The sequence below is a fragment of the Trachurus japonicus genome, chromosome 23 (genome assembly GCF_045865225.1).
Source record: "Trachurus japonicus isolate A0001 chromosome 23, Traja_1.0".
NCBI classification, from domain to species: Eukaryota; Metazoa; Chordata; class Actinopteri; order Carangiformes; family Carangidae; genus Trachurus; species Trachurus japonicus.
Window position 1 is genome coordinate 809093 of NC_140929.1, and position 25001 is coordinate 834093.

Sequence of the window (25001 nt, forward strand, 5' to 3'; positions counted from 1 at the left end):
CCGCCAGACTGACTGGAAAACAGATCATAATTAAACTGATCAATAAAACTCAATCAATGAAATAATAACAACTAGATAAAGTAGCATTTCCTGATGGAAATGGTGTGACTGCTGAAAGCAGCTGAACGTTGTTGCAGAATCAGCAAATAGTGCAAGCAGTGATCACCATACAAATGTTTGACCGAGGTAGGAATCAAACCCACAACCTCATGGTCAGTAGACTTTCACTCTGCCTCTAGGCCACAGTGTACACACAATTACAGAGACTGTTGTCTGTTGATGAGCTGCACTCTGTCTCACTCTGAAGTTAACGAGCCCAAAGCTGCACCTGTTGGAAACACACTGTGTCAACACCAAGAAAGCTTGAGAGTCAAGCTTGAATGACTTAGAATTAAAATTTCTGTGAATTTCACGCTGAGAGCAGCAGTTTCAAGTTCTCAGAAGTCAACAGAGGACGACTGGGAAAATAATTCACTATAATTGTTGTTGAGGCAGGATTTGAACCAGCAACCTTCAGGTCTTCAGCCCAGTGATCTAACCACTTCACCATAGTTACAGTCAATGAGAGAAGGGTAAAATAAATCCCTGTATATCCCTGAATTAGCAGAATAAATTGACAAAGACATGCAAGAAACATGTCCAAGGAAGGAATTGAACCCACAACTTCATGAGTGGTAACCTAACACACTAACCACATGGCCACCGAGGACCTGAGTTACAATCAGCTTTATACTGTGAGGAATCAAAGACTGTCCAGTGACAGCTGAATAGTTGGAATCAGTCAAGTAAAGTCAAGCAATGACATGACTGAGGCAGGAATCGAACCCATGATCTTATGATCACTAAACCTTTACTCTGCCGCTTCGCCACAGAGAGCACACTGTTTCCTAGACTGTTGTCATTCATTGTAATGTGATGATGTGGTACAAATAATCAATGAGATAACGAACACCTGTAACCAATTGAAGGCGGGGGGAGGGGAGGTGAATTCTGCCAGTGAAGTCCCATAGTGGGCAGCGCAGGACAAGAAATGATGGATACAAATCATTCAAGAGCTTTAAGCCTGTGCATATTCAAGAGCTTTGCTTTTCTCTGCTGCATTCTTGGTTTTCCTTAGCTACTGTTAGCTTAGCTACTGTTAGCTTAGCTACCGTTAGCTGTCCCTGTCAGCTGAGCCACTGATGCTTTCTAGACACCATGATTCCCCCAAACTGAATAAATACAACACACAGCAACACAAAACACACACACAGAAATAGTAATGTTTCTTCAATCATTTCAGATTTGTCTAAACGGTGATAGGGCGTGAAAAATATGAAATATAGCTAAACTCTCGTTCGTTACTATTGATCTCATTCAAATTACAGCTGGTTTTCTACCCGGAAGTAGAATGTAAACAACAAGGAGATTCGGTCTATAGGGACCGACACAAAAACCTCCATAAAACTACACACTTCCTCCACACTGCTCGTCCACTGCAATCCAAGAGTCCTGAAGTTTAGACTGTAAAAATGTCCTAAATGAGGTAGTTTCCAGTAAACTCTGGACTATCTCCCTTCAGGACACTTGGACTGCAGTGGACGAGCAGTGTGGAGGAATATTAAAGGGTTGTTGTGTAGTTTTATGGAGGTTTTTGTGTCGGGTTAGGGTTAAGAACAGGAACCAATCGGTGATCAGTGGCCAATAATCAGATGTAACTGTGATGTGATTATTATTTCTTTACTGTGCTTCAATTATCTGTTAGATCAAGGTGAGGTCATGTATGTTAGAAGCCTTTCGGGTTTCAGACCTCACCTGCACATTTCTTTTATCGTATCTTTCTCACTAGTAAGAGAGAGAAGTAAATGTTTTGTCTTATTTTTTATGTGCAAATAAATAATAAAAAATAAATAAAGTCTAAGACGAGCCTCTCTTCTCTCTCTCTCTCCTCCTCAGGTGTCCTGGTCGTTCCGGGTGTCGGTCAACGAGGACGGTCGTATCGCGGCGTTCCTGGAGCGCTCCGACCTGCGAGCGGACGCGGCGGCCTATGCGGTCCAGGTGTCGGGGGAACCGGGTCTGAGTCCGGTGCCGGAGCCGGTCCGGTTCGTGAACGCCAGCGAGCCGCTGCTGTTCAACACGTCGCTGCACGGCCGCTGCTACAGCGTCAGCCTGCTGCTGCTGTTGCCGGGGGCAACGGGGCAGAGCCACAGCTGGTCCCGACCCGTCAGCACGCTGCCCGTGCTCACCAGTGAGTCACGCCTCGAACACGTCACACGTCACCATGGCAACCGCTTCAATCTGCCTCGAACACACATGTCACCATGACAACTGCTTTAATCCGCCTCCGATTACCAATTTCTTCTAGAATTTTTTTTTTTGAGAAACCTTTACCACTTTTTGATCACTATTTTTTCTTTTTTTTTTGAGAAATTTTACGAATTTTTTCTCTTTTTTTTTTACTTTTTTTGAGAATTTTTTTTTCTAGAATAAAAAAAAACACTTTTGGATTATAATTTTTTTTCTTAATGTCTTTTTGAGACATTTTACCAATTTCTTCTAGAATTAAAAAAAAAGAAAAATAAATTGTGGTAAAATGTTTGAGAAATTTTACCACTTTTTTCTAGAATTTTAATTTTTTTTTTTTTTGAAAAAAACAACACTTTTTGATTATATTTTTTAAATCTCTTTTTGAGAAATTTTACCAATTTCTTATAGATTTTTTTTTTTACTTTTTTTTTTTGAGGAATTTTTACCACTTTTTTTCTAGATTTCCCCCTACAATATTTCCAAAAATTCACGTTTTTTAGCTGCCGCCTTGGCGACCACTAATCTTCCTGCGGTCCATAAAATAAAAAACATATACATTGACTAAAAAAGTAACGTTCTTCAGTCTCAGAACAAATATTTGTGTATTTCTGTTGTTTGCTTTATAATCTTGTCCAATGGGTCCGTGGTCTAATTTGTGTCAATGAAGGTCCTTGATGTAAAACAGTTTGAGAACCACTGACTTAAAGAATTTAACACCTTAGGTTTTTAACTGTACTCAGATGTGACCAGTGTGTGTGTGTGTGTTGTGTGTGTGTGTGTGTGTGTGTGTGTGTGTGTGTGTGTCCTCAGAGCCGCTCCCCGTGCGCAGCGTCCAGATCTCCGACTACAGAGACTCACCGGAGACCGGCGTGGTGTTCGAGATCGAGCCTCCGGCGGGAAACGTCTTCAGCAGAGTGAACATCAGCTTCACCGAGGGACAGGAGCGCCGCAGCATGCTGTACAAAGGTCACACAGACACACAACACACACACAACAGACACACAACACAGACACACAACAGACCTGTACGTTCCTGTGGAATGAGGACAGATATTAGTGAAATGCTGCACTGCAAAAACTCACAATCTTTCCAAGAATATTTGTCTTATTTCTTGTCAAAATGTCTCATTTCTAGTCAAAACTAAACTCTTTCCACTTAAAATAAGACTCATCACCTAAAAATTAACTTGTTTTTAGATCATTTTCACTTGTTTCAAACTAATTTTCACTTGAAATAAGTAGAAAAATCTGCCAGTGAAAGCAAGTTTTTTGTGTTTGTAATAAGAAAGAAAAACTTGCTCCACTATCAGATTTTTCTACTTATTTCAAGTGAAAATCTGCTTGAAAGAAGTAAAAAGTGTCTAAAAACAAGCTGCTTTAATGTGATGAGACTTATTTTAAGTAGAATGAGATTTGTTTAGACTAGAAATAAGACAAATATTCTTGGTAAGATATTTGAGTTTTTGCAGTGTGCCGGTCCTTTCTCAACGGACAGTAATATACAGAGCTATGAAGGAGTGGATGTTACACAAATGGCAGCTTTTAAAATTGAACCAAGAGATTAATATTGAACTCATCATTTCAACTATTAGTGCAAAGTTGCAACCAGGTTGTAAATAATGAAGCATTAGTTAAGCATTACTAAATACTGAATTCTTCATTTATAATAGGCCTACATGAATACTCATTAGTATTTTATGTCTCAATGTAAAGCACTTTGGTTTCCCCTGTGGTTTTTTAAATGTGCTATACAAATAAAGTTGATTGATTGATAGTATGTAGTTTATAAACACAGTTAGTGCTGATCAATGTGAGTAAAACGTTTTAACTGTGTTTATAAACTACTTACTAATGAGTATTCGTGTATTTTAAATGATGAATTCAGTATTTAATGCTTAATTAATGCTTAATAGTGTGTACCTATTATAAAGTGTTACAGTACCTGAATAAATGGGGGGGTAGAGTAGCGACAGCATTGGTCAAGTGGAAACGCCGCCTGGTGGAGGGATATGGGTTTTGCAAATGCGCCCAAGAGCTGGCATCTCTGCAGTGTTGGTGAATGAGTAAGTGCGGTATTTTCAATAATTTAAGGACATTTATAGATCACCCACGTTAATAGCATCATCGTGGACCCTTTTACAGATAAATATTAACATATGGGCGATTCCACCAAAAGAGTGCCATTTCTGTCCCCAGCATATTAAATGTATAAAAACATGTAATAATATAATATAAATTGCATTTAATGAATAAACAAAGCACCATACACATGAATCACTGTAGAAATTAAAGATATATAATTTTTAATTACTATAAAAAGGCTTTCAAAGCACTGAAACAGCCTTTGTTGCATGTCCCCAGAGCCAAACGCTATAGTTTACCACAATGCATAATGAATAAAATCCTTCTAAAATCTCATTTTTTTTGCATATTAGTGTGACTTTATATTATATCTACACTTATATAACATTTTTTAAATTAAAACCTAATTATATTTTGGTTAAAATTCACATTTTTTTCACAAATCCTAAGAATGTGCTCTGTGTGCTCAAGCTATTAGTATAGATGTTATTTGGCTGGATTTCACACAATTGCTGATTTTATGCTAAAAACTCATTGCTGTTACCCTCATTGCTGTTACTTTTTCTTCAAAAATGCAATGATAAAAGCAGCAATAAAGTAAATAAAGTAGCCTGAGATTGACCAGTACTCATTTTGAATGAGTAAATGTGTATATTAAAAAATTCTATACTGAAATGGAATGAAAAATGAAGTTTAATTTTTAAGAGTTACAATGAGCAAATGGCACTCTTTTGGCGGAATGACCCATATAGCGGCCATTAATTGTTGTGTCACGAATGCTTGCTGTTTTAAATGATAAAGATAAAGTCCACTAAAGGGTCATACTGTAAGTTTGCGCGCTAAATTCAACTGTGTTAGCTAACTGTTCGCCACTTAAGCCTGTGTTTTCTTTAGTTTGTTTGTTTGTTTTGGTCAAGCAAGTTATTGTGCTGCTGGCTTTTATTTTATTTCCATGCCAGGTTTTTTATGTTATTTATTTTGACAGCTGGTGGTTGCTTATGTAGCGGATGTGCACTCACTCCACCCATAAAAAACGTGCTAACCAACCCGCCAAGTGGTTGTCAACCTGTTGGCGAAGAGGTTAGCATTGTCGCCTCCGGTGCGGGAGGTCGTGGGATCGAACCCCACCTAGGGCAGAGGGCCGTGAGAAACACAACGCAGAGGGCCAGATATGACATCGGCTACACTTAGCAACGGTAAAGCGTTCGCTCGTCCCCTTCTGTGTTTGTCCGCTGTGACTGTGACTGGTACGTACTGTAAACAGCTCCGTGTGTTTTTATTAATTATCTTTTTTTTAATCAAAATTGGAGGAAAAACTTAACATAATACGTTTTGGGTTTGATTAGAAATAGGAAGTAGTGGAGCTGTGCATAGAGCCTATACATCAAATTCAATATAGGACGAATCGCCTTGTTGTTTACAACTACTTCCGGGTAGAAAACCAGCATTCGAACAATAGTGACGGAAAGATGATGATGATGATAGTTTCACTATATTTATCTACTTTTTCATGTTACTATATCACCGTTTAGACTAATCTGATGTTTGTTAAATCTATAAAACCAATGATTGGACAAACATTACTATTTATGTGTGCACATTTTTGTAATTAGTCATGGTTATCATAGATTAGCCGGGCTAACGGTTAGCTACCTGTTTAACTTTAATAACTCAGTGACTCAATAAACGCTCCATGAAAAAATATTTTCTCCAGCGGATATCTGAGTTCCAACATGACTGAGCTAACTGGAGTAGTTTCATGTGGTGTCCCACAACGGGAGGGTTTTAACAGCTGACGTCCTGCTGTTAGCTTAGCTACCGCCGTTAGCTTAGCTACCGTTAGCTGTCCCTGTCAGCTGCAGCCACTGATGCTTTCTAGACACTGTGATTCCCCCAAACTGAATAAATACAACACATAGCAACACAAAACACACACACAGAAATAGTAATGTTTCTTCAATCATTTCAGATTTGTCTAAACGGTGATAGGGCGTGAAAAATATGAAATATAGCTAAACTCTCGTTCGTTACTATTGATCTCATTCAAATTACAGCTGGTTTTCTACCAGGAAGTAGAATGTAAACAACAAGGAGATTCGGTCTATAGCCGGGCCAATAAAAAAAAACAAAAAAAAAACAGTTGTTCACATTAATGTTACAATTTAAATTTTGAAATAAATAAATTATAAGCATAACTTAATATGACCAAGGCACCTAAAAGCAAAAACACAGCAGTTTTCATCAATTTACAAGCAAGTTGGCAACACACATACATTGGAGTGAATGGGTTTCTTGGGCGGATTTGCAACACCCACATCCTGCCACTAGGGGGAGAATAAAGTGACCATGGTGGTGTCGCTACTCTCTTTTACAGTGCTCTAGTGTTACCTAATATGTTGTACACGCTCAAGGCTGTGGTTTAGGTGGAGCAGTAAAATCGTCCTCTACTTTGGAAAGTGATACATTTTTCTGTGAGGTTCAGTACGCCACTGTTAGACTTTGTTCTTTACATTTACTTCCTTTAACAAGTGTAATGGATGCTTCATATGTGACCCGATCCATCAAAATGAGTCACAGTGACCCAAATTTCAAAGTTGAGATTTTGGTATCAATGGAAAGATTAGAAAATAAGCTTTAAAATGATTCCCTAGTCAGAGTCAGACATTTGATGGTTTTCTAGATGTGGCCATTTGAATTACGATCTCCTACTCTCTTATTCTGTTCTAAAACCTGAGAAAACTGCAGTTAAAGTTTTTGCCAGTGACCTGGCATCTGTTCCTGTACCACGTGATTACACACAACCTACACGGTCCCTTGTTATAGATGCAGCATTCAATGACCCTCGGAAAGCAGAGAATCTCACAATTCAGATGCTTTTTACAGCTCGTTTCTGTCATAAACGGTTCAGAAGTTGTCATGTTTTGTTGACATTTTGTAAAACATGTGCAAGTTGTGTACGTTCGGTTTAGCCGGGCCAATAAAAACAAAAACAAAAAAAAACAGTTGTTCAATTTAAATTTTGAAATAAATAAATTATAAGCATAACTTAATATGACCAAGGCACCTAAAAGCAAAAACACAGCAGTTTTCATCAATTTACAAGCAAGTTGGCAACACACATACATTGGAGTGAATGGGTTTCTTGGGCGGATTTGCAATACCCACATCCTGCCACTAGGGGGAGAATAAAGTGACCACGGGAGTCTATGGTGGTGTCGCCAAAGACGGTTTATAAACCAAGACCTTTCATGACGAGTCAGCTTCCTGTATGCATGTCACGTGGGCTTCTGCACGGCCACGCCCCTTTAGAGAGACCAGAGGCAGCTTGGAGTGTATTGATTCCTATGGGACAATTTAATGTGAACACCGATTATGGTCTGTCCTTTCTCCCCACGGTCACTGAAGCAAATTTTGGACTCATTTTTCACAAGCCACATCTCTTCTGAACAGTTTGACACCAAAATGGTAATTTTCAGACGGAGAGATCCGGAGAAAATCCACTTTGTTCCAGACCTGTCTCTGTCTCTACGACACACTCTCGCGAGATTTGGCACCGATCTCCTAGGCAACGTCAAACAAATGGCCGCGAACTCCCGTGAAAATGATTTAAATTATTTTTGGCATGCTAAATATTACTGTTAGTAGTGTAAATATTTAATGTTATCATAAGAAAATATAAATATCTCACTTTCATCTACCTAAAAATTGTATAAATCCACACACACGTTCACAGACGAGGTGGGGTGACGGTTGGCCACGCCCACTTAGAGAGACAGGAAGTGAAACCATTTCATATCATTGGAGCAGCCGCTCATGGAGTATCTTTCCATTTATTGAATATCTTTGGTGTCGCTACTCTCTTTTCCAGTGCTCTAGTTGGGGGGGCGGGGCCTGTTGAGTCATGTGACTGACGCTCTTGTGTGTGTGTGTGTGTGTGTGTGTGTGTGTGTGTGTGTGTAGATTTCTACAAAGGGAAGACGGTGTTCAAACACTGGTTGCCGGGGGTGTGTTACCGCAACATCACCTTCCAGCTCATCTCCGAGGCAACCGTCTACCAGACCGCGCTGATCGCACGCAGTGACATCACGCACACGCCCGTTCACCACAGGACAGGTAACCATGGCGATATACGTATATCCATTCCTCAGCTAAACGATGCAGACAACAGGCAGTCAGTCAGTCAGTCGGACTTCCCGTTTCCCCTGAAGGCATCACGAAGCTGCTGCACACACACACACACACTGAATAATACGAGACCTTTGGTTGCTATGGAAACAACTTGTCTGGTTCAGGCTCATGGTGGTGGATGTTTGTGAATGTATTAATGACATCACCCCCCCCCTCCTCCTTTTATTCCTTGTGTCGTTTTATTTATTATTATATTGTGTTTTTTGCACTTCAGTCGACTGAGGTTGTTTTTAAAGGGCCAGTTCAACATTTATTCAGATCCTCCTCTCACCATAATAATCCCTATAGTCGTAGCAGCAGGTTCATCTCCTTTAAAGGACAATTCCAGGCGAATTCAACTCTGGGGTGTATTTTCATATCATTTTAGGTCTAAAAGAAGGAATCTGAAGATTTTCAGTTTAATGTCTCCTGTTTTGCGGTAGTTGTGTCTGTCCCCGCGTCGCCACGGCAGCAATGAATGGGAGTGGATGTAAGTTCTGCTGTTTAGGCTGTTTCCATCCCTCAAAGCCACAGACAGCATCAGATGGAGACTCAAACATGCACCGAGAAGTTTATTTACTTCAACAAGCCGACATGTTTGTAAAACTAGATCTAATTCAAAGTCTCCCGGAGTCTCGCGCGAGACCCAGTTGCCGTGCTCGGTGTGTTCAGGTGCAGTGGGAAAAGCTACCGTTTGTGTCATAAACACAGGAATATCAACTCTTTACTTGCTTCAAGTAAAAAAAACTTCTCGGCGCATCTTTGAGTAGCCACCTGACGCTGTCTGTGGAAAAAAATGTACACTTGAAGCAAGTAAAGAGTTGATATTCCTGTGTTTATGACACAAGCGGTAGCTCCGACTGCACCTGAACACACCAACACTGCAACTTCGGGCTCGCGCGAGACTCCGGGAGACTTTGAATTAGATCTAGTTTTACAAACATGTCGGCTTGCTTGAAGTAAATAAACTTCTCGGTGCATGTTTGAGTCTCCATCTGACGCTGTCTGTGGAAAAAAATTGCGGCTTTGAGGGATGGAAACAGCCTAAACAGCAGAACTTACATCCACTCCCATTCATTGCTGCCGTGGCGATGCGCGGACAGACACAACTACCGCAAAACAGGAGACATTAAACTGAAAATCTTCAGATTCATTCTGTTAGACCTAAAATGATATGAAAATACACCCCCGAGTTGAATTCGCCTGGAATTGTCCTTTAATTACCGGTGCATGTTGTTTTGAGATCGGCGGAGCAGAGACGTGAGCTGCTAAAAAATGACATGGCTATGAAATAATAACGTATGATTATGTGACATTACGACACGTGAAGCAAATCCTCTGAACTACTTTCTCTTCTGAAATCCCTCCGCCCAGCAGCAGCCGTGTCTGGAAAGTAGTTCCGGCTGCGTTTCCCTCTAAAACAACTCTCTAATGTTCTAATGTTACATGATGATCTCATAGCGTTTAGCAGCTCACGTCTCTGCCCCGCCGGATAAATGTTGAACTGTCCCTTTAACCCTCCTGTCGTCCTTCTGGGTCAAATTGACCCAATCTGTTCACTTCCTCCATCCTTCCTTCCTTCCTTCCTTCCTTTCTCCCTTCCTTCTTTCCACAGTCCTTTTTCCATTCCTTCCTTCCTTCCTTCCTTCCTTCCTTCCTTCCTTCCTTCCTTCCTTCCTTCCTTCCTTCCTTCCTTCCTTCCCTTCGTCCTTACTTCTTCCTTCCTTTTTGACCCAATATGTTCCCTCCCTCCATCTATCTTTCCTACCTTTTTCCCCTTCCTTCTTTCCTCCCATCGTTCACTTGTCCTTCCTTCTTTCTTTCCCTTCGTCCTTCCTGCCTTCCTTCCTTCCTTCTATCCCTTTATCCTTCCTTCCCTCCTTCTTTCCCTTTGTCCATCCTTCCTTCCTTCCTTCTTTCCCTTTGTCCATCCTTCCTTCCTTCCTTCTTTCCTTCTTTCCTTCTTTCCTTCTTTCCTTCTTTCCCTTCGTCCTTCCTGCCTGCCTTCCTTCCTTCTTTCTAAGAACGCAGATCACGTCATGATGTCATGAATCGTGATTGGTTTGAGTTGGGAAAGTCGGAGGAAACCATGGAAACATGAAATGTTTGTACTGATGAAGTTCGGCTTGTGGCTACACGGAGCTAATGCTAACACAGACACACACACACCATGGATCTTTTATAAGATAATGTAATACATCATGACACACACACACACACACACACACACACACATGTACGCCTTCGCATTTTGGAACCTTTATTCATGTGTGTCTGTGTCTGTGTGGCCGTGTTAGCGTTAGCTCCGTGTTAGCGTTAGCTCCGTGTTAGCGTTAGCTCCGTGTTAGCACTCATAGATATACTGACTAGATGCCGCGTTCCTCGGCAACTCTATCGAATGGAATGCGTCAACGCGGCGGCCATCTTGGTCAGGTGAAGCCGTGTCTACTTCCTGCATTAGTCAACAGAGGCAGACGTCTATCAACCATTAAAATCACCATAACTCACCGAATATTCAACCGATTCTCAAGCCGTTTGGTTTATTATAAATGTCAGACAGATATTTATGATACAACAACAACAAAAACGTTTTTGAAATTTTTTTATAATTTCTTTTTTAATGTAGTTATTAAACATACACTTAGGCCTACATACTCCCACATGCATAAATACACTGAAATGTGTTCTACAAGGGTCTGACTGGTCTGACTGCTGGTCAGACGTTTATGTGTCTATGGTCAGAAGGAACCCCGGACCAAGATGGCGGCGCTATTGACGTATGCTGAGAAGCAGAAGGCGCCATCTAGTCAGTATATCTATGCGTGTTAGCGTTAGCTCCGTGTTAGCACTAGCTCCGTGTTAGCACTAGTTCCGTGTTAGCGTTAGCTCCGTGTTAGCACTAGCTCCGTGTTAGCGTTAGCTCCGTGTTAGCACTAGCTCCGTGTTAGCACTAGCTCCGTGTTAGCACTAGCTCCGTGTTAGCAGGGCTTAGCAAACACCCCTCTCTACCTTCAACAGCTTCCTTGTAAACACAAGCATGTGTAGGGGTGGAGGTTTTTTTTTTTTTACGACAGTGACATGTGGCTCCCAGAACTGTGGGGGAGCTCCGGAGAGGGAAAAAAAGAGAAACCAACGAAGGAGCGAGCTATTTCCGGCCGACTTGCATAGTTCTGCTTTAAAATGTTCTTAATAAATAAACTGTGACTTCACTGTTGTGTAGTAGGCTAGTGTGTGTTCAGTTGCTGTGGTAACCATCCTCCCCGCTGCTCAAGAGAGCGATATAAACATTCATTCATACCCACTGCAATACAGCTCGTCAATCTGATGAATTAATTCAGTCACCATAAGCATCCTGGACCCAGCACTTCTTTAACTTCTTAACTTTTTAACCTTCTACACGCATCTCGTATTCATATATTTATTTCTTTTTTATTCTGTGTTTTAATACACTATGTGTTTTTATGTCTTCATGTATTTTTACTCAGTGTTTGTGATCTGTGTTGGTGTCTGTATTGTCTTGCTGCTGCTCTGTGACGGTGGCGGTGACGTGCTGCCCACCACGCTGCCCCATTTTGAATTTCCCCTCGGGGATTAAATAAAGTATTTCTAATTCTAATTCTAATAATCTAATAATCCCGCCCCCACAGTGCCCTACCCCCCCCTCAACGTCTCCCACAAGGTCGTCCACCTGAGCCGGGGGGCGGAGCCTGAGCCGAGCAGCCAGGAGAGTGGGCGGAGCCAGAGCTCCAGCTCGCGGCGAGCGCGCGACGTCCCGCTGATGGAGGAGCAGGAGGCGGAGCTACGGGGCGGCGAGGAGGCGGAGCTACGAGGCGAGGAGGAGGAGGAAGTGGGCCGAGCTTCCACCCCTCCCCCCTCCCCCCCCCGACTCAACGTCACCGACACCGCCCCCGACTGGACCACGGAGGCGGCGCCGCAGAGCGACTGGCCGGACGCCACCGACCCCTCCCCCTCTGACGCCGACGGCGACGAGGAGTTCGTCAACGCCGTGGTGACGGAGTACGAGGACTCCAACGAGCCGGGCTCGGCCATGGGCCTCGGCGCCGACGGTGACGGTGACGGTGACGGTGACGTGCTGCCCACCACGCTGCCCCCCCTCCTCCTGGAGCTGCGCTGGCTGCCCCCCCGCCCCCCCACCAGCTACGACGGCTTCAACGTCTACATCTACAGAGACGGTAGGAGCAGGAAGTGGAGCCAAGACTTTCACAATAAAAGTTGTCAACCTCTAAAAACCTGCGGGTAAGTTAATTAGCGATGGTTTTCTCCCCCGGGATGAGGACGGAGGTTGGCCGGCCGAGCAGCTCTGCAGACCGGCTGCTGCCTCTGTGATGTCCCGGTCGCTGCAGAGCTTCACTTCTCTGAAAAACATCGGAGCAAACTTCTAAACAGCCGTCGTTTGGATCAACTGGCCGTAGATTTGGGATCTACACAGTTACTTTCTCACATGAAAACATATTAAAACTTAAAGGGACAACGAGGAGTTTCTCCGTCGGCAGAACGAAAAAAGTTTTGTCTCTATGGTTATTTTGTTATTATTAGTGGTGGTGGAAATGCTGGGCGAGCCGACCAGCGTTTCTTTACTTTCGGTTTCGTGGCGAGTCATGAGAATAACGCCGCCGAATCTCCGTTTATGGTGGGAACTACGACGGTATGTGATCGTCTTCCAACCTCTGACTTTAATTCTTGATGAATGAAAACATGAGTCTGTCTTGCGCCGGTCAAAGAATTTCACGGTGCGGAGGCTCATAAATGTAGTGAGGAAACACTTCACTTTTACAAAACTCCTCGTTGTCCCTTTAACCTTTTGGTTTTTTTAGGACTTAAAAGCAGAAACAAACACATCGAATGCAACTGGACTTAGTTATTTGTCTAGGAAGACATTTAAGTCCAGTTGCATTTTCCTTGATATAACTATGACCTGGACAAATGAGAATATTCACAGGCTTAGAAACTAACACAAAACAAACCAAAAGGACGAAAAAAAGCAGAACAAGATGTAACAGGACAATATAAAGCAACAAACAACTGTAAAACAGGTGAACAGCTGTTTTATTTCCCGCTCTAGCCTGTTATTATGTAACTTTATTAAGTTTTAATATGTTTTCGTGAGAGAAAGTAACTGTTTAGATCCCAAATCTACGGCCAGTTGATCCAAACGACGGCTGTTTAGAAGTTTGCTCCGATGTTTTTCAGAGAAGTGAAGCTCTGCAGCGACCGGGACATCACAGAGACAGCAGCCGGTCTGCAGAGCTGCTCGGCCGGCCAACCTCCGTCCTCATCCCGGGGGAGAAAACCATCGCTAATTAACTTACCCGCAGGTTTTTAGAGGTTTACCACCGGCTGGTTAAATTATTTTGCAGGGGATAGTATCCAACTGAAAATACAAAAAACAAAAACAAAACAAAACAAAAACTAAAAGTACATGTGCAGACACTGAGAAAAACTAAAACTAAAACATGGGGATCCTCAGACACAGCTTGACTCAGCATTGATGGCTATGTTAGCTTAACTTCCTCTCCACCCCCCAGCTTCAATAAACTTTCTCCATCTTTCCATACGATACTGCTCGTCGGAAAGATAGATAGATAGATAGATAGATAGATAGATAGATAGATAGATAGATAGATAGATAGATAGATAGATAGATAGATAGATAAATACTTTATTTATCCCGAAGGAAATTCAGTTTCTCAGCTGTACAATAAACAAACAGTCATTCAACAGCAAGACATAAAATAAGTGCATTGAGAATAGAATAAATAAATAAAATGCAGGATTGCAGTAGGAAATGAAACCCTCCAAGATAAATTGATGTTTAACAAAACTTTTAAATCTATGTATGTACATTAAGGAACTCAGTATTGGGTGCGTTATAAATTAAACTTTTTCCCAATATAATTCTTTTTGTCCCTGACTTCCCCCAGCATTATAGAAAACAAATCTAGTTCCAAAAAGCAGACACAACAGGACGATACCAGAACAAATGAACCGACTCCTTTCACGATAAAATACACTATGATGATGATGATGATGATGATGGTGATGATGATGAAGGTGCCTCTCACTGTTTCCCAGGCAACTCGACTGAGACAGCGACGGTGGACGAGAACACTCACGAGTTCTTCACGGAGCTGACGGAGTCGGGAACGTACCGCGTCCTGGTCACCACGCTGAGCTCGGCCGGCGACTGCGAGGCGAGAGAGAGCTCCGCCCACACGGGCTTCACCTTCTACCTGGGTGAGACGCTAGGCCACGCCCACTTGTTTGATTGTTTATTTTCACTTATCAAAAACTTAAAAAAAGATATAACATATAAAATCCAAGACGATGTGAAGGGGAAATGCCAAAAAAAACAACCTCCAGGGGCTTGTAGGGCGGCGTTCTCCAACTACAGCGCTAAGCTAATGAGCAAACATCTGTGAGGTACAAAAACTGTTCATACAGAATAAATACAAACATGGTTTAACATGATTTAACATTGTACAATGCAATAGACCGAATCTCCTTGTTGTTTACATTCTACTTCCTGGTAGAAAACCAGCTGTAATTTGAACGAGATCAATAGTAACGAACGAGAGTTTAGCTATATATCATATTTTTCACGTCCTATCACCGTTTAGACAAATCTGAAATGATGGAAGAAACATTACTATTTCTGTGTGTGTGTTTTGTGTTGCTATGTGTTGTATTTATTCAGTTTGGGGGAATCACAGTGTCTAGAAAGCATCAGTGGTTCAGCTGACAGGGACAGCTAACGGTAGCTAAGCTAACAGCAGCTAAGCTAACGCCGGTAGCTAAGCTAACGGCGGTAGCTAAGCTAACAGTAGCTAAGCTAACAGCAGGACGTCAGCTGTTAAAACCCTCCCGTTGTGGGACACGACATGAAACTACTCCAGTTAGCTCAGTCATGTTGGAACTCAGATATCCGCTGGAGAAAATATTTTTTCATGGAGCGTTTATTGAGTCACTGAGTTATTAAAGTTAAACAGGTAGCTAACCGTTAGCCCGGCTAATCTCTGATAACCATGACTAATTACAAAAATGTGCACACAGAAATAGTAATGTTTGTCCAATCATTGGTTTTATAAACTTTACAAACATCAGATTAGTCTAAACGGTGAAACAGTAAATAAACATGAAAAAGTAGATAAATATAGTGAAACTCTGGTCCGTCACTATTGTTCTCATGCTGGTTTTCTACCAGGAAGTAGTTGTAAACAACAAGGAGATTCGTTCTATACAAAAGCTTGATAAACATATGATAAAAATCTAAAGTAATCCTAGTTTAGACTGACTTCATGTCAGTGTGTTTGCTATGAGCTGATTGGATGTTCCTCTCCTGTCTAGGTGCGGGTGGTGTTTGCTATGAGCTGATTGGATGTTGTTCTCCTGTCTAGGTGCGGGTGGTGTTTGCTATGAGCTGATTGGATGTTGCTCTCCTGTCTAGGTGCGGGTGGTGTTTGCTATGAGCTGATTGGATGTTGTTCTCCTGTCTAGGTGTGGGTGGTGTTTGCTATGAGCTGATTGGATGTTGCTCTCCTGTCTAGGTGCGGGTGGTGTTTGCTATGAGCTGATTGGATGTTGTTCTCCTGTCTAGGTGTGGGTGGTGTTTGCTATGAGCTGATTGGATGTTGCTCTCCTGTCTAGGTTCTGGCGGTGAGCTGCTGGAGGAGCTGAGGGAGCGGCCGCGGGGCGTCAGCGTGCGGCTGCTGGACTCGAGCACGGCCGCCGTGTCCTGGGCTCAGTCCTCCGAGGACCACAACGGTAGTCTGGTGTCGGTGCTGTCCACCACCTGCAGCCGGCCCAGTCTGAGCCAGAGGATGGAGAACGCCTACTGCAGCGAGGTATCAGGATGTACTGTTGATCAGCTGATCAGCCGTTCACACCGCAGTAACAGTATATAAGTTTCCCAGAATGCATTTCACAGCAACCGGTAGCGGCAGCTGTAAAACAGGAGAAAAGCTGTTTTATTTCCCGCTCTAGCGCTGTTATTATGTAACTTAATGGCGCGTTTCCACTAGCTCGGCTCGGCTCGGTACGGCTCGGCTCGGCGCGCTATTTGCGTGTTTCCACTAGCACGCAGTACCTGCAACCAGGTACTTTTGGTATCACCTCAGCCCTGGTTCCAAGCAGCCGAAGCGTTACTAAAACGTGACGTCAGCCGACTGCCTTCCACTGATTGGCCGATGAGTGTCGTCACTGGAAGCGTCATAACCACTCGACGACCGACAACAGAAATGTTCCTGCTGAAGCCTGTTATTACCTACGTGACTTTATTAAGTTTTAATATTTTTTCATGCGAGAAAGTAACTGTTTAGATCCCCAATGTGCGGTTAGTTTATCCAAACGACGGCTGTTTAGAAGTTTGCTCCGATGTTTTTCAGGTCCGAGCAGCGACCGCGACATCATAGAGGCAGCAGCCGCTCTGCTGAGCTGCTCCGCCGGCCAGCCTACGAGCCTCGCCCCGGTGGAGAAAACCACCGCTAATTAACTTCCCCGATGGCTTTTAGAGGTTTACCACCGGTTGTTTAAACTCTTTTTAGGGGATAAATGTTGGTCTCATTGATGAAATCTAACAATTGTGGCTGTAGCAGCAGTTTGTTTGTGGTTAGACAAGAGCAGCACTGCCTTGGGGTCTGAACGCACAGAAAACACCACATTTACATCAATAAATAAATGTTTTACAATGAACCAGGCCGATCTCAGAGCTGGTAGACTCTCCGGTAAGGCATATTGAACGGTTAAATGCCGTTAACGGGACGAGAGCAGTCAAAACGGCGGTTTAAAGCTAGCTACAGCGAGGGTAGGTTCACTTCCTGTTTACAAAGTAAAAGCACCAGTTCTATCGTAATGGCTTTCCTTATGATAAAAGGCAACGGGTGTTTTATTTTGTGAAAATAACCGGAAGTGCGTTGCTCACTACGGCTAGCTTTAGTGATGCCGACTTCGTTGAAACAAAATTGTAAACAGCTGGTATTTAGTCAGATTTTCAACACGTTGGGGATCTAAACGACTACTTTCTCGCCTGAAAATGTTTCAAATGTTGCTAAAGTTATATATTTACAGAGTTTAGAGCGTTGCTCGGCGCCGTGTAAATGACGTCACGGCGGCACTAGTGATACTCAGTTGTAATGGAAACACAACCAAACCAAACCGAGCCGAGCCGAGCCGTGCCGAGCCGAGCCGTGCCGAGCCGTGCCGTGCCGAGCCGTGCCGAGCCGTGCCGAGCCGAGCCGTGCTAGTGGAAATGCGCCATAACAGTACGCAATGTAGACTGATGTAGTCAGATACTGGAGATATTTATGAATCAGTACGACATCCGGGAGTTTTTCGCATACTGCAGATTTAGCTTTTGTTTGCATACTACATACTACATGCTACATTTTGGCCAAATCGGTACGTTTGATTACAGCTTCTTCTTTTTTTTTTATATTAATATTTTATTGGGGGATATGATTGATTACAGCTTCTTCTTAATGTTTCCTCAGGAGAACTCGACCAGCGACATCGTGTCCAACCTGACGCCCGGCGCCCAGTACCGCGTGCTGGTGTTCCACACCAACGGGCCGCTGCTCAGCCCGCCGTCCGAGCCCGTCATCATCGACATCGGTGAGGTCACGCTCTCTCGCTCTCTCTCTCTCTCTGTCTCTGTCTCGCCAGCTCAGGTGTGTGTGATGTCAGGCCTGTGTTCTCGGCGCTGATTTTATTTTATTTTATTTTATTTTATTAAGATCCCCACAAGCTGCTACACCTGGTAGCAGCTACTCTTCCTGGGGTCCATTAAAAGCCACATAAAATAATCAAACACACATGAAAAGACTAAACTTCCAAACAATATGAAAAGCTGCATAGTACAACAATAATTATGAAGATGATAGTAGTAATAATAATAATAATAATAAGTAGTAATAGTAACAATTTCAAACAAAACAATAACAAATCAATACAATAACATACCAACAACAACAAAAACAAATTTGACAAAATCAGTTATGACAAGACATAAACTCTAAAATAACCTTAGACAGACTGAGATCAATCAGATGTTAAAAATCTCTGCTATCTGCCTGTCAGGCATTGTCTTTTAAGACATTTTTTAAAACCAGTAATCGTATCTATACTTGTAGCATTATCAGGTAGTTTGTTCCAACAAGATATGGCTCTGTATAGGACTGTTTTTTGCATTGAGCTTGATTTCACAAAAGGTACAGTACAACAAATAAGCCTTTTGCAACCTGTCGTGTGTGATGGTTGTGAACATCTTGAATATGATGGATTCTAGAAAAGAAACACATGGGCTTAGTTAGTTAGTTAGTTAGTTAGTTAGTTTTATTTGTCCACGATGTGGAAATTTGTTTTTGGTCTCATAAAAAACAACAGGCAGGACAATAACAACAACAACAAGCAGGACAACAACAAAAACAACAACAACACTTACACACAGACATCTTCATGGCAAAAAGCAGGACAGCAGTGGCAGTTACATTACAACACATCATCGCATCAACACATCAACATGGTGTTCAGTGCCCCAATTGCATTAGGAATAAAGGAATTTTTAAAAATATTAGGATTTGCCCTTGGTACTTTGTAACGTCTACCAGAGGGAAGAAGTTCAAACTCCCTATTGAGAGGATGAGACGGATCGTTTGCTATTTTGACAGCTTTTTTCCTTAGCACTTCCTCGTAAATACAACTTAATTGTTTCTGTCTTGTCCCTATGATTTTTGAGGCAAGGTTTACTATTCTCTGCAACTTGCTTCTTCCTTTAATATTTAGATTACCATAGCTACCACATTGCCATGTTGAAAGTTAGAATGCCCTCTATCAGGTTCTTATAAACTGTTTCCATAATGTGCTGCTCACTCTAAAGGAGTTGAGCTTGCGCAGTAGATGGAGACGTTGGTTACAGGTTTTAAAAATATGGTCTGTATTTTCACTGAAATTTAGGTTACAATCAATATATGTACCTAGATATTTGAACTTGTTTACGACCTCTACAATTTGTCCCCTAATTCTAAGGGGCTGCACAGGGTCCTTCTCATGAAAGACATATTTATTTAGGCTTATTTAAAATAACAACTTTGTGGAAAAAGAAGAAGATTGCAGTACAGCCTATTGATGTGTGTGTTGTGTTGTGTTGTGTTGTCAGAGCCGACCGGCGTGCGGGACTTGGCCGTGTACCCGCTGGGCCCCACCGCCGTCATCCTGAGCTGGCAGCGGCCGTACCACGTGGCCTTCAGGAAGTACGTGCTGCAGACCTTCTTCTTCAACCCCGTCACGCTGGCGTCCGAGTGGACCACCTACTACGAGATCGCCGCCACCGCCTCCATCATCGCCTCCGTGGTAACGCAACAACACAACACGCAACACGCAACACGCCTCGTCTTCCTTTGGCCTTTCCCGCCTCTGATTGGCTAGATGAGCTCTCCTCTGATTGGTTGTTCGATTTGGCCGTTCAACGTCATCTCACAACAGTACTCCACACTGCAAAAACTCTAAATCTTTCCAAGAATATTTGTCTTATTTCTTGTCCAAATGTCTCATTTCTAGTCAAAACTAATCTCTTTCCACTTAAAATAAGACTCATCACCTAAAAATGAACTTGTTTTTAGATCATTTTCACTTGTTTCAAACTAATTTTTACTTGAAATAAGTAGAAAAATCTGCCAGTGAAAGCAAGTTTTTTTTGTGTTTGTAATAAGAAAGAAAAACTTGCTCCACTATCAGATTTTTCTACTTATTTCAAGTGAAAATCTGCTTGAAAGAAGTAAAAAGTGTCTAAAAACAAGCTGCTTTTTAATGTGATGAGTCTGATTTTAAGTAGAATGAGATTTATTTTGACTAGAAATAAAACAAATATTCTTGGTAAGATTCAGAGTTTTTGCAGTGCAGTAAACTAAAATAGCACTAACTGAAACCTTTAGTGTGTTCTGACCAGTGGTGGACAGTAATGGAGTAAATTTAGTTTTTAAATTTATATTCCAAGTTTACATTTTGAGTTTGAGTGAGAAGTGTAATTGTGCCATTGGTTGGGTTTAGGCAATGAAGAAAGGAGTTGGTTAAAGGTGCAATATGTAAGAATGTGGCCAAAAACGGTTACTGCAGTCAAATTCAAAACACAGTGATCTGGTTTTTCCTCCCAGTCGTAGCAGCAGCTCAGTGGAAGCAGCAGGGTTAGTATAGGGTTAAACTGAGGCTGAAACGCCACTGACGCCGCCGTGACTAGGAGAGAGCGCTAGGTGGCGCAACATGCCAATAGTAAAATCAAAACATAAACATGATTTGCAGTCTGCAAAAAAAGATTTTTAATGTGAATACTCTGGCTGTACTATTGTTGTTGGTGAGTTCATCATGTTGTATGAACATTATTCCTGAGTCTCTGTGACATATTAGGAGGATTTTACAGCCAGTTGCTTTAGATTTCTTACATACTGTACCTTTAAATTCAGTAAAAAGAGCAGGTGGAGGCTAGACAGAACAGATAAGTAGAGAGAGTCCAAGTTTACATTCTAGTGAGAAGTGTGAGTCCAGAGAGTCTGTAGATCTATGCACTTATCACCATGCATGTATTAAATCATCATGCAGCTTATCACACTAGATTGACGACAGCCTGCGTTTCACAGCCAAAACAAACAACCAATCAGGCGAGAGCTCTTCTAGCCAATCACAGGCGGGAAAGGAGCCCATCTAGCCAATCAGAAAACAATATGGCTGTTCCTCTGACCTCTGACCCTGGTTGTGTTTCCTGTCAGAGGGTCACCGACCTGCTTCCCGCCTGGTACTACAACTTCCGTGTTTCCATGGTGACGTGGGGCGATCCGCCACTCAGCTGCTGCGACGGCTCCACGGTCAGCTTCACCACAGGTACCGACCAATCTGTTCCCTTCCTCCATCCTTCCTTTCTCCCTTCCCTTCCTTCTTTCCTTCCTTCCTCCCTCCCTTCCTTCCTCCCTCCCTTCCTTCCTTCCTTCCTCCTTCCTTCCTTCCTTCCTTCCTTCCTTCCTTCCTTCCTTCCTTCCTTCCTTCCTTCCTTCCTCCCTCCCTCCCTTCCTTCCTTCCTCTCTTCCTCCTTCCTTCCTTCCTTCCTCCCTTCCTTCCTTCCTTCCTATTTTCCCTTTGTCCTTCTTTCCTTCCTTCCTTCCTCCCTCCCTCCCTTCCTTCCTCTCTTCCTCCTTCCTTCCTTCCTTCCTTCCTTCCTTCCTCCCTCCCTTCCTTCCTTCCTTCCTTCCATCCTTCCTTCTTCCCTTCCTTCCTTCCATTCTCCCTTCCTTCTTTCCACAATCCTTTTTCCCTTCCTTCTTCCCTTCTTTCCCTTCATCCATCCTTCCGCTTCTTTCCTTGACCCAATCTGTTCCCTCCTTCCATCTTTATTTCCTTCCTTTTTCCCCTCCTTCCTTCCTTCCTTCATTTCCTTCATCCTTAATTCTTCCTTCCTTTTTGATCCAATTAACCCAATTTGTTTCCTCCCTCATCCGTCTTTCCTTCGTTTTTCAGTTCCTTCTTGCTCTCAATTCTTCCTTCCTTCCTTCCTTCCTTCCTTCCTTCCTTCCTTCCTTCCTTCCTTCCTTCCTTCTTTCCCTTCATCCATCCTTCTGCTTCCTTCCTTGGCCTAATCTGTTCCCTCCCTCCATCTTTCTTTCCTTCCTTTTTCCCTTCCTTCTTTCCACAATCCTTTTCCCATCCATCCATCCTTCCTTCCTTCCTTCTTCCTTCCTTTTTGTCCCAATTTGTTCCCTCCCTCGTCCTTCTTTCCTTCTTTCCTCCCTTCTTTCTCTTCGTCCTTCCTTCCTTCCTTCCTTCTTTCCTCCCTTCTTTCTCTTTGTCCTTCCTTCCTTCCTTCCTTCCTCCCTTCTTTCTCTTCGTCCTTCCTTCCTTCCTTACTTCCTTCCTTCCTCCCTTCTCTTTGTCCTTCCTTCCTTCCTTCCTTCCTTCCTTCCTTCCTTCCTTCCTTCCTTCCCTGACCCAGGAGAACAACATGAGGGTTAAATCTTTATTGACAAATTATTGCAACAACAAAAACTAATAGAAACAAGCTAAAGCAGAAAGCTTCCTGGGTTCATAATGTTCTTATCGTCTTGCTGATTGGCCGGTCCAGTTTCATCATTTAGAGTCTTGTTGGGTCCATTATTTCCAATTTTCTGCCCAGTTGTGCTTCCTGTAGCCTCAGAATGAGTCTGTTTTCCGTTAAAAAGAGTTCTTCTACAGTTGTGTCCATCACTAGTGATAACAGTCTCTCACTTCCTGTGTATTTCAGATTAAAAGCCTACTAGTAGCTCCTGTGTGGGGGCTTTTAATGTGAAACTCGTGCAGGAAGTGAAGGTGAAACTAGAAGTAGTGGAAAATAAAAATAATGATCAGTGAGACAGAAGAAAACTAAAGTCAAAAACACAATGTGTTGATGAAAATTTTACCACTTTTTTTCTATAATTAAAACAATTTTTTTTTTTGAGAAACCTTTACCACTTTTTGATTATATATTTTTTTTAATCTTTTTTTGAGAAATTCTACCACTTTTTTCTAGAATTTTTAAACTTTTTTTTTTTTTTTTTTTTTGAGAAACCTTTACCAGTTTTTGATCATTATTTTTTCTAATCTTTTTTTTGAGAAATTTTACCAATTTCTTCTAGAATTTTTTTAAAAACTTTTTTTGAGAAATTTTACCACTTTCTTTCTAGAATTTTTTTTTAGGGTCCAGTATCATCATTTAGAGTCTTGTTGGGTGCATTATTTCCATTTTCTGCCCAGTTGTGCTTCCTGTAGCCTCAGAATGAGTCTGTTTTCCGTTAAAAAGAGTTCTTCTACAGTTGTTATCTTATCTGTTATCTTATCATTGATCTTTCGTTGGTTTTGTTGGTTTTGTTGGTTTCGTTTCGTTTCCTCAGTTCTTGCTAACGTCTTTCTTGCCCGTCAACAGCAGCATTTTAATCAAGTGTCCATCACTAGTGATAAAACAGTCTCTTCTGAGAATCTGCATAGATAAAGCACCCAACCTCCATATCTGAATCTTAATCTGCTGTAGCTCCTTACATGACATTTCCCAAAATACAGTTATATTTTGACATTTCCACAAACTGTGAGAGTGGTCTACATTTAGAGATCCACATCCTCATAAACATTTATTTTGGCTTTGCAGCTGCTTACTTTTAATTTTCAATGTCATAAAAAAAACCCAATCAGATTCTTCCATGTGGATGAGTGCTGTTCTTCCTCCCGTTTCACCGTGAATGTTTGTTGTTCGTATTCAATCCTTGATATAGGCTACTTCCTGTGTATTTCAGATTAAAAGCCTACTAGTAGCTCCTGTGTGGGGGCTTTTAATGTGAAACTCGTGCAGGAAGTGAAGGTGAAACTAGAAGTAGTGGAAATAGAAATAATGATCAGTGAGACAGAAGAAAACTAAAGTCAAAAACACAATGTGTTGATGATCAGCATCATCTTAATGTCTTTTTAACCAATGTCTTCTAGAATTTTTTTTAAAACTTTGTTTTTGAGAAATTTTACCACTTTTCTTTCTAGAATTAAATTTTTTTTTTTTTGAGAAACCTTTACCACTTTTTGATTATATATTTTTTTTAATCTCTTTTTGAGAAATTTTACCACTTTTTTCTAGAATTTTTAACCTTTTCTTTTCTTTTTTTGAGAAACTTTTACCAGTTTTTGATCATTATTTTTTCTAATCTTTTTTTAGAGAAACTTTACCAATTTCTTCTAGAATTTTTTTTAAAACTTTTTTTGAGAAATGTTACCACTTTCTTTTTAGAATTTTTTTTTTTTTTAGAAACCTTTACCACTTTTTGATTATATTTTTTTTAATCTCTTTTTGAGAAATTTTACCAATTTCTTTTTTAAAACTTTTTTTTTTTGAGGAATTTTTACCACTTTTTTCTAGAATTTTGAAACTTTTTTTTTTTTTTTGAGAAACCTTTACCAGTTTTTGATCATTATTTTTTCTAATCTTTTTTTGAGAAATTTTACCAATTTCTTCTAGAATTTTTTTTTACTTCTTTTTTTTGAGAAACCTTTACCACTTTTTGATTATATTGTTTTAAATCTCTTTTTGAGAAATTTTACCAATTTCTTCCAGAATTTTTTTAAAACTATTTTTTTTTGAGAAATTTTGCCACTTTTTGATTATATATTTTTTAAAATCTCTTTTTGAGAAATTTTACCACTTTTTTCTAGAATTTAAAAACTTTTTTTTGAGAAACCTTTACCAGTTTTTGATCATTCATTTTTCTAATCTTTTTTTGAGAAATTTTACCACTTTCTTCTAAAAAATATTTTTTTAACTTTTTTTGAGAAATTTTACCACTTTCTTTCTAGAATTTTTTTTAGAAACCTTTACCACTTTTTGATTATATTGTTTTAAATCTCTTTTTGAGAAATTTTACCAATTTCTTCTAGAATTTTTTAAAAACTTTTTTTTTTTGAGGAATTTTTACCAC

General features: G+C 41.3%; 1 protein-coding gene across 1 annotated transcript in view; it reads left to right on the forward strand.

The window, feature by feature from the left end:
• ptpro (protein tyrosine phosphatase receptor type O) overlaps positions 1 to 25001 on the forward strand; it is a 98475-nt gene that overhangs the window by 17870 nt on the left and 55604 nt on the right. The window contains exons 2-10 of the mRNA XM_085769918.1: positions 1936 to 2227; positions 3097 to 3252; positions 8329 to 8481; positions 12183 to 12728; positions 14629 to 14790; positions 16201 to 16397; positions 18042 to 18162; positions 19706 to 19899; positions 21309 to 21420. Of these exons, the coding sequence (XP_085626044.1) occupies positions 1936 to 2227; positions 3097 to 3252; positions 8329 to 8481; positions 12183 to 12728; positions 14629 to 14790; positions 16201 to 16397; positions 18042 to 18162; positions 19706 to 19899; positions 21309 to 21420 (1933 nt within the window). The remainder of the gene's footprint in view (positions 1 to 1935; positions 2228 to 3096; positions 3253 to 8328; positions 8482 to 12182; positions 12729 to 14628; positions 14791 to 16200; positions 16398 to 18041; positions 18163 to 19705; positions 19900 to 21308; positions 21421 to 25001) is intronic.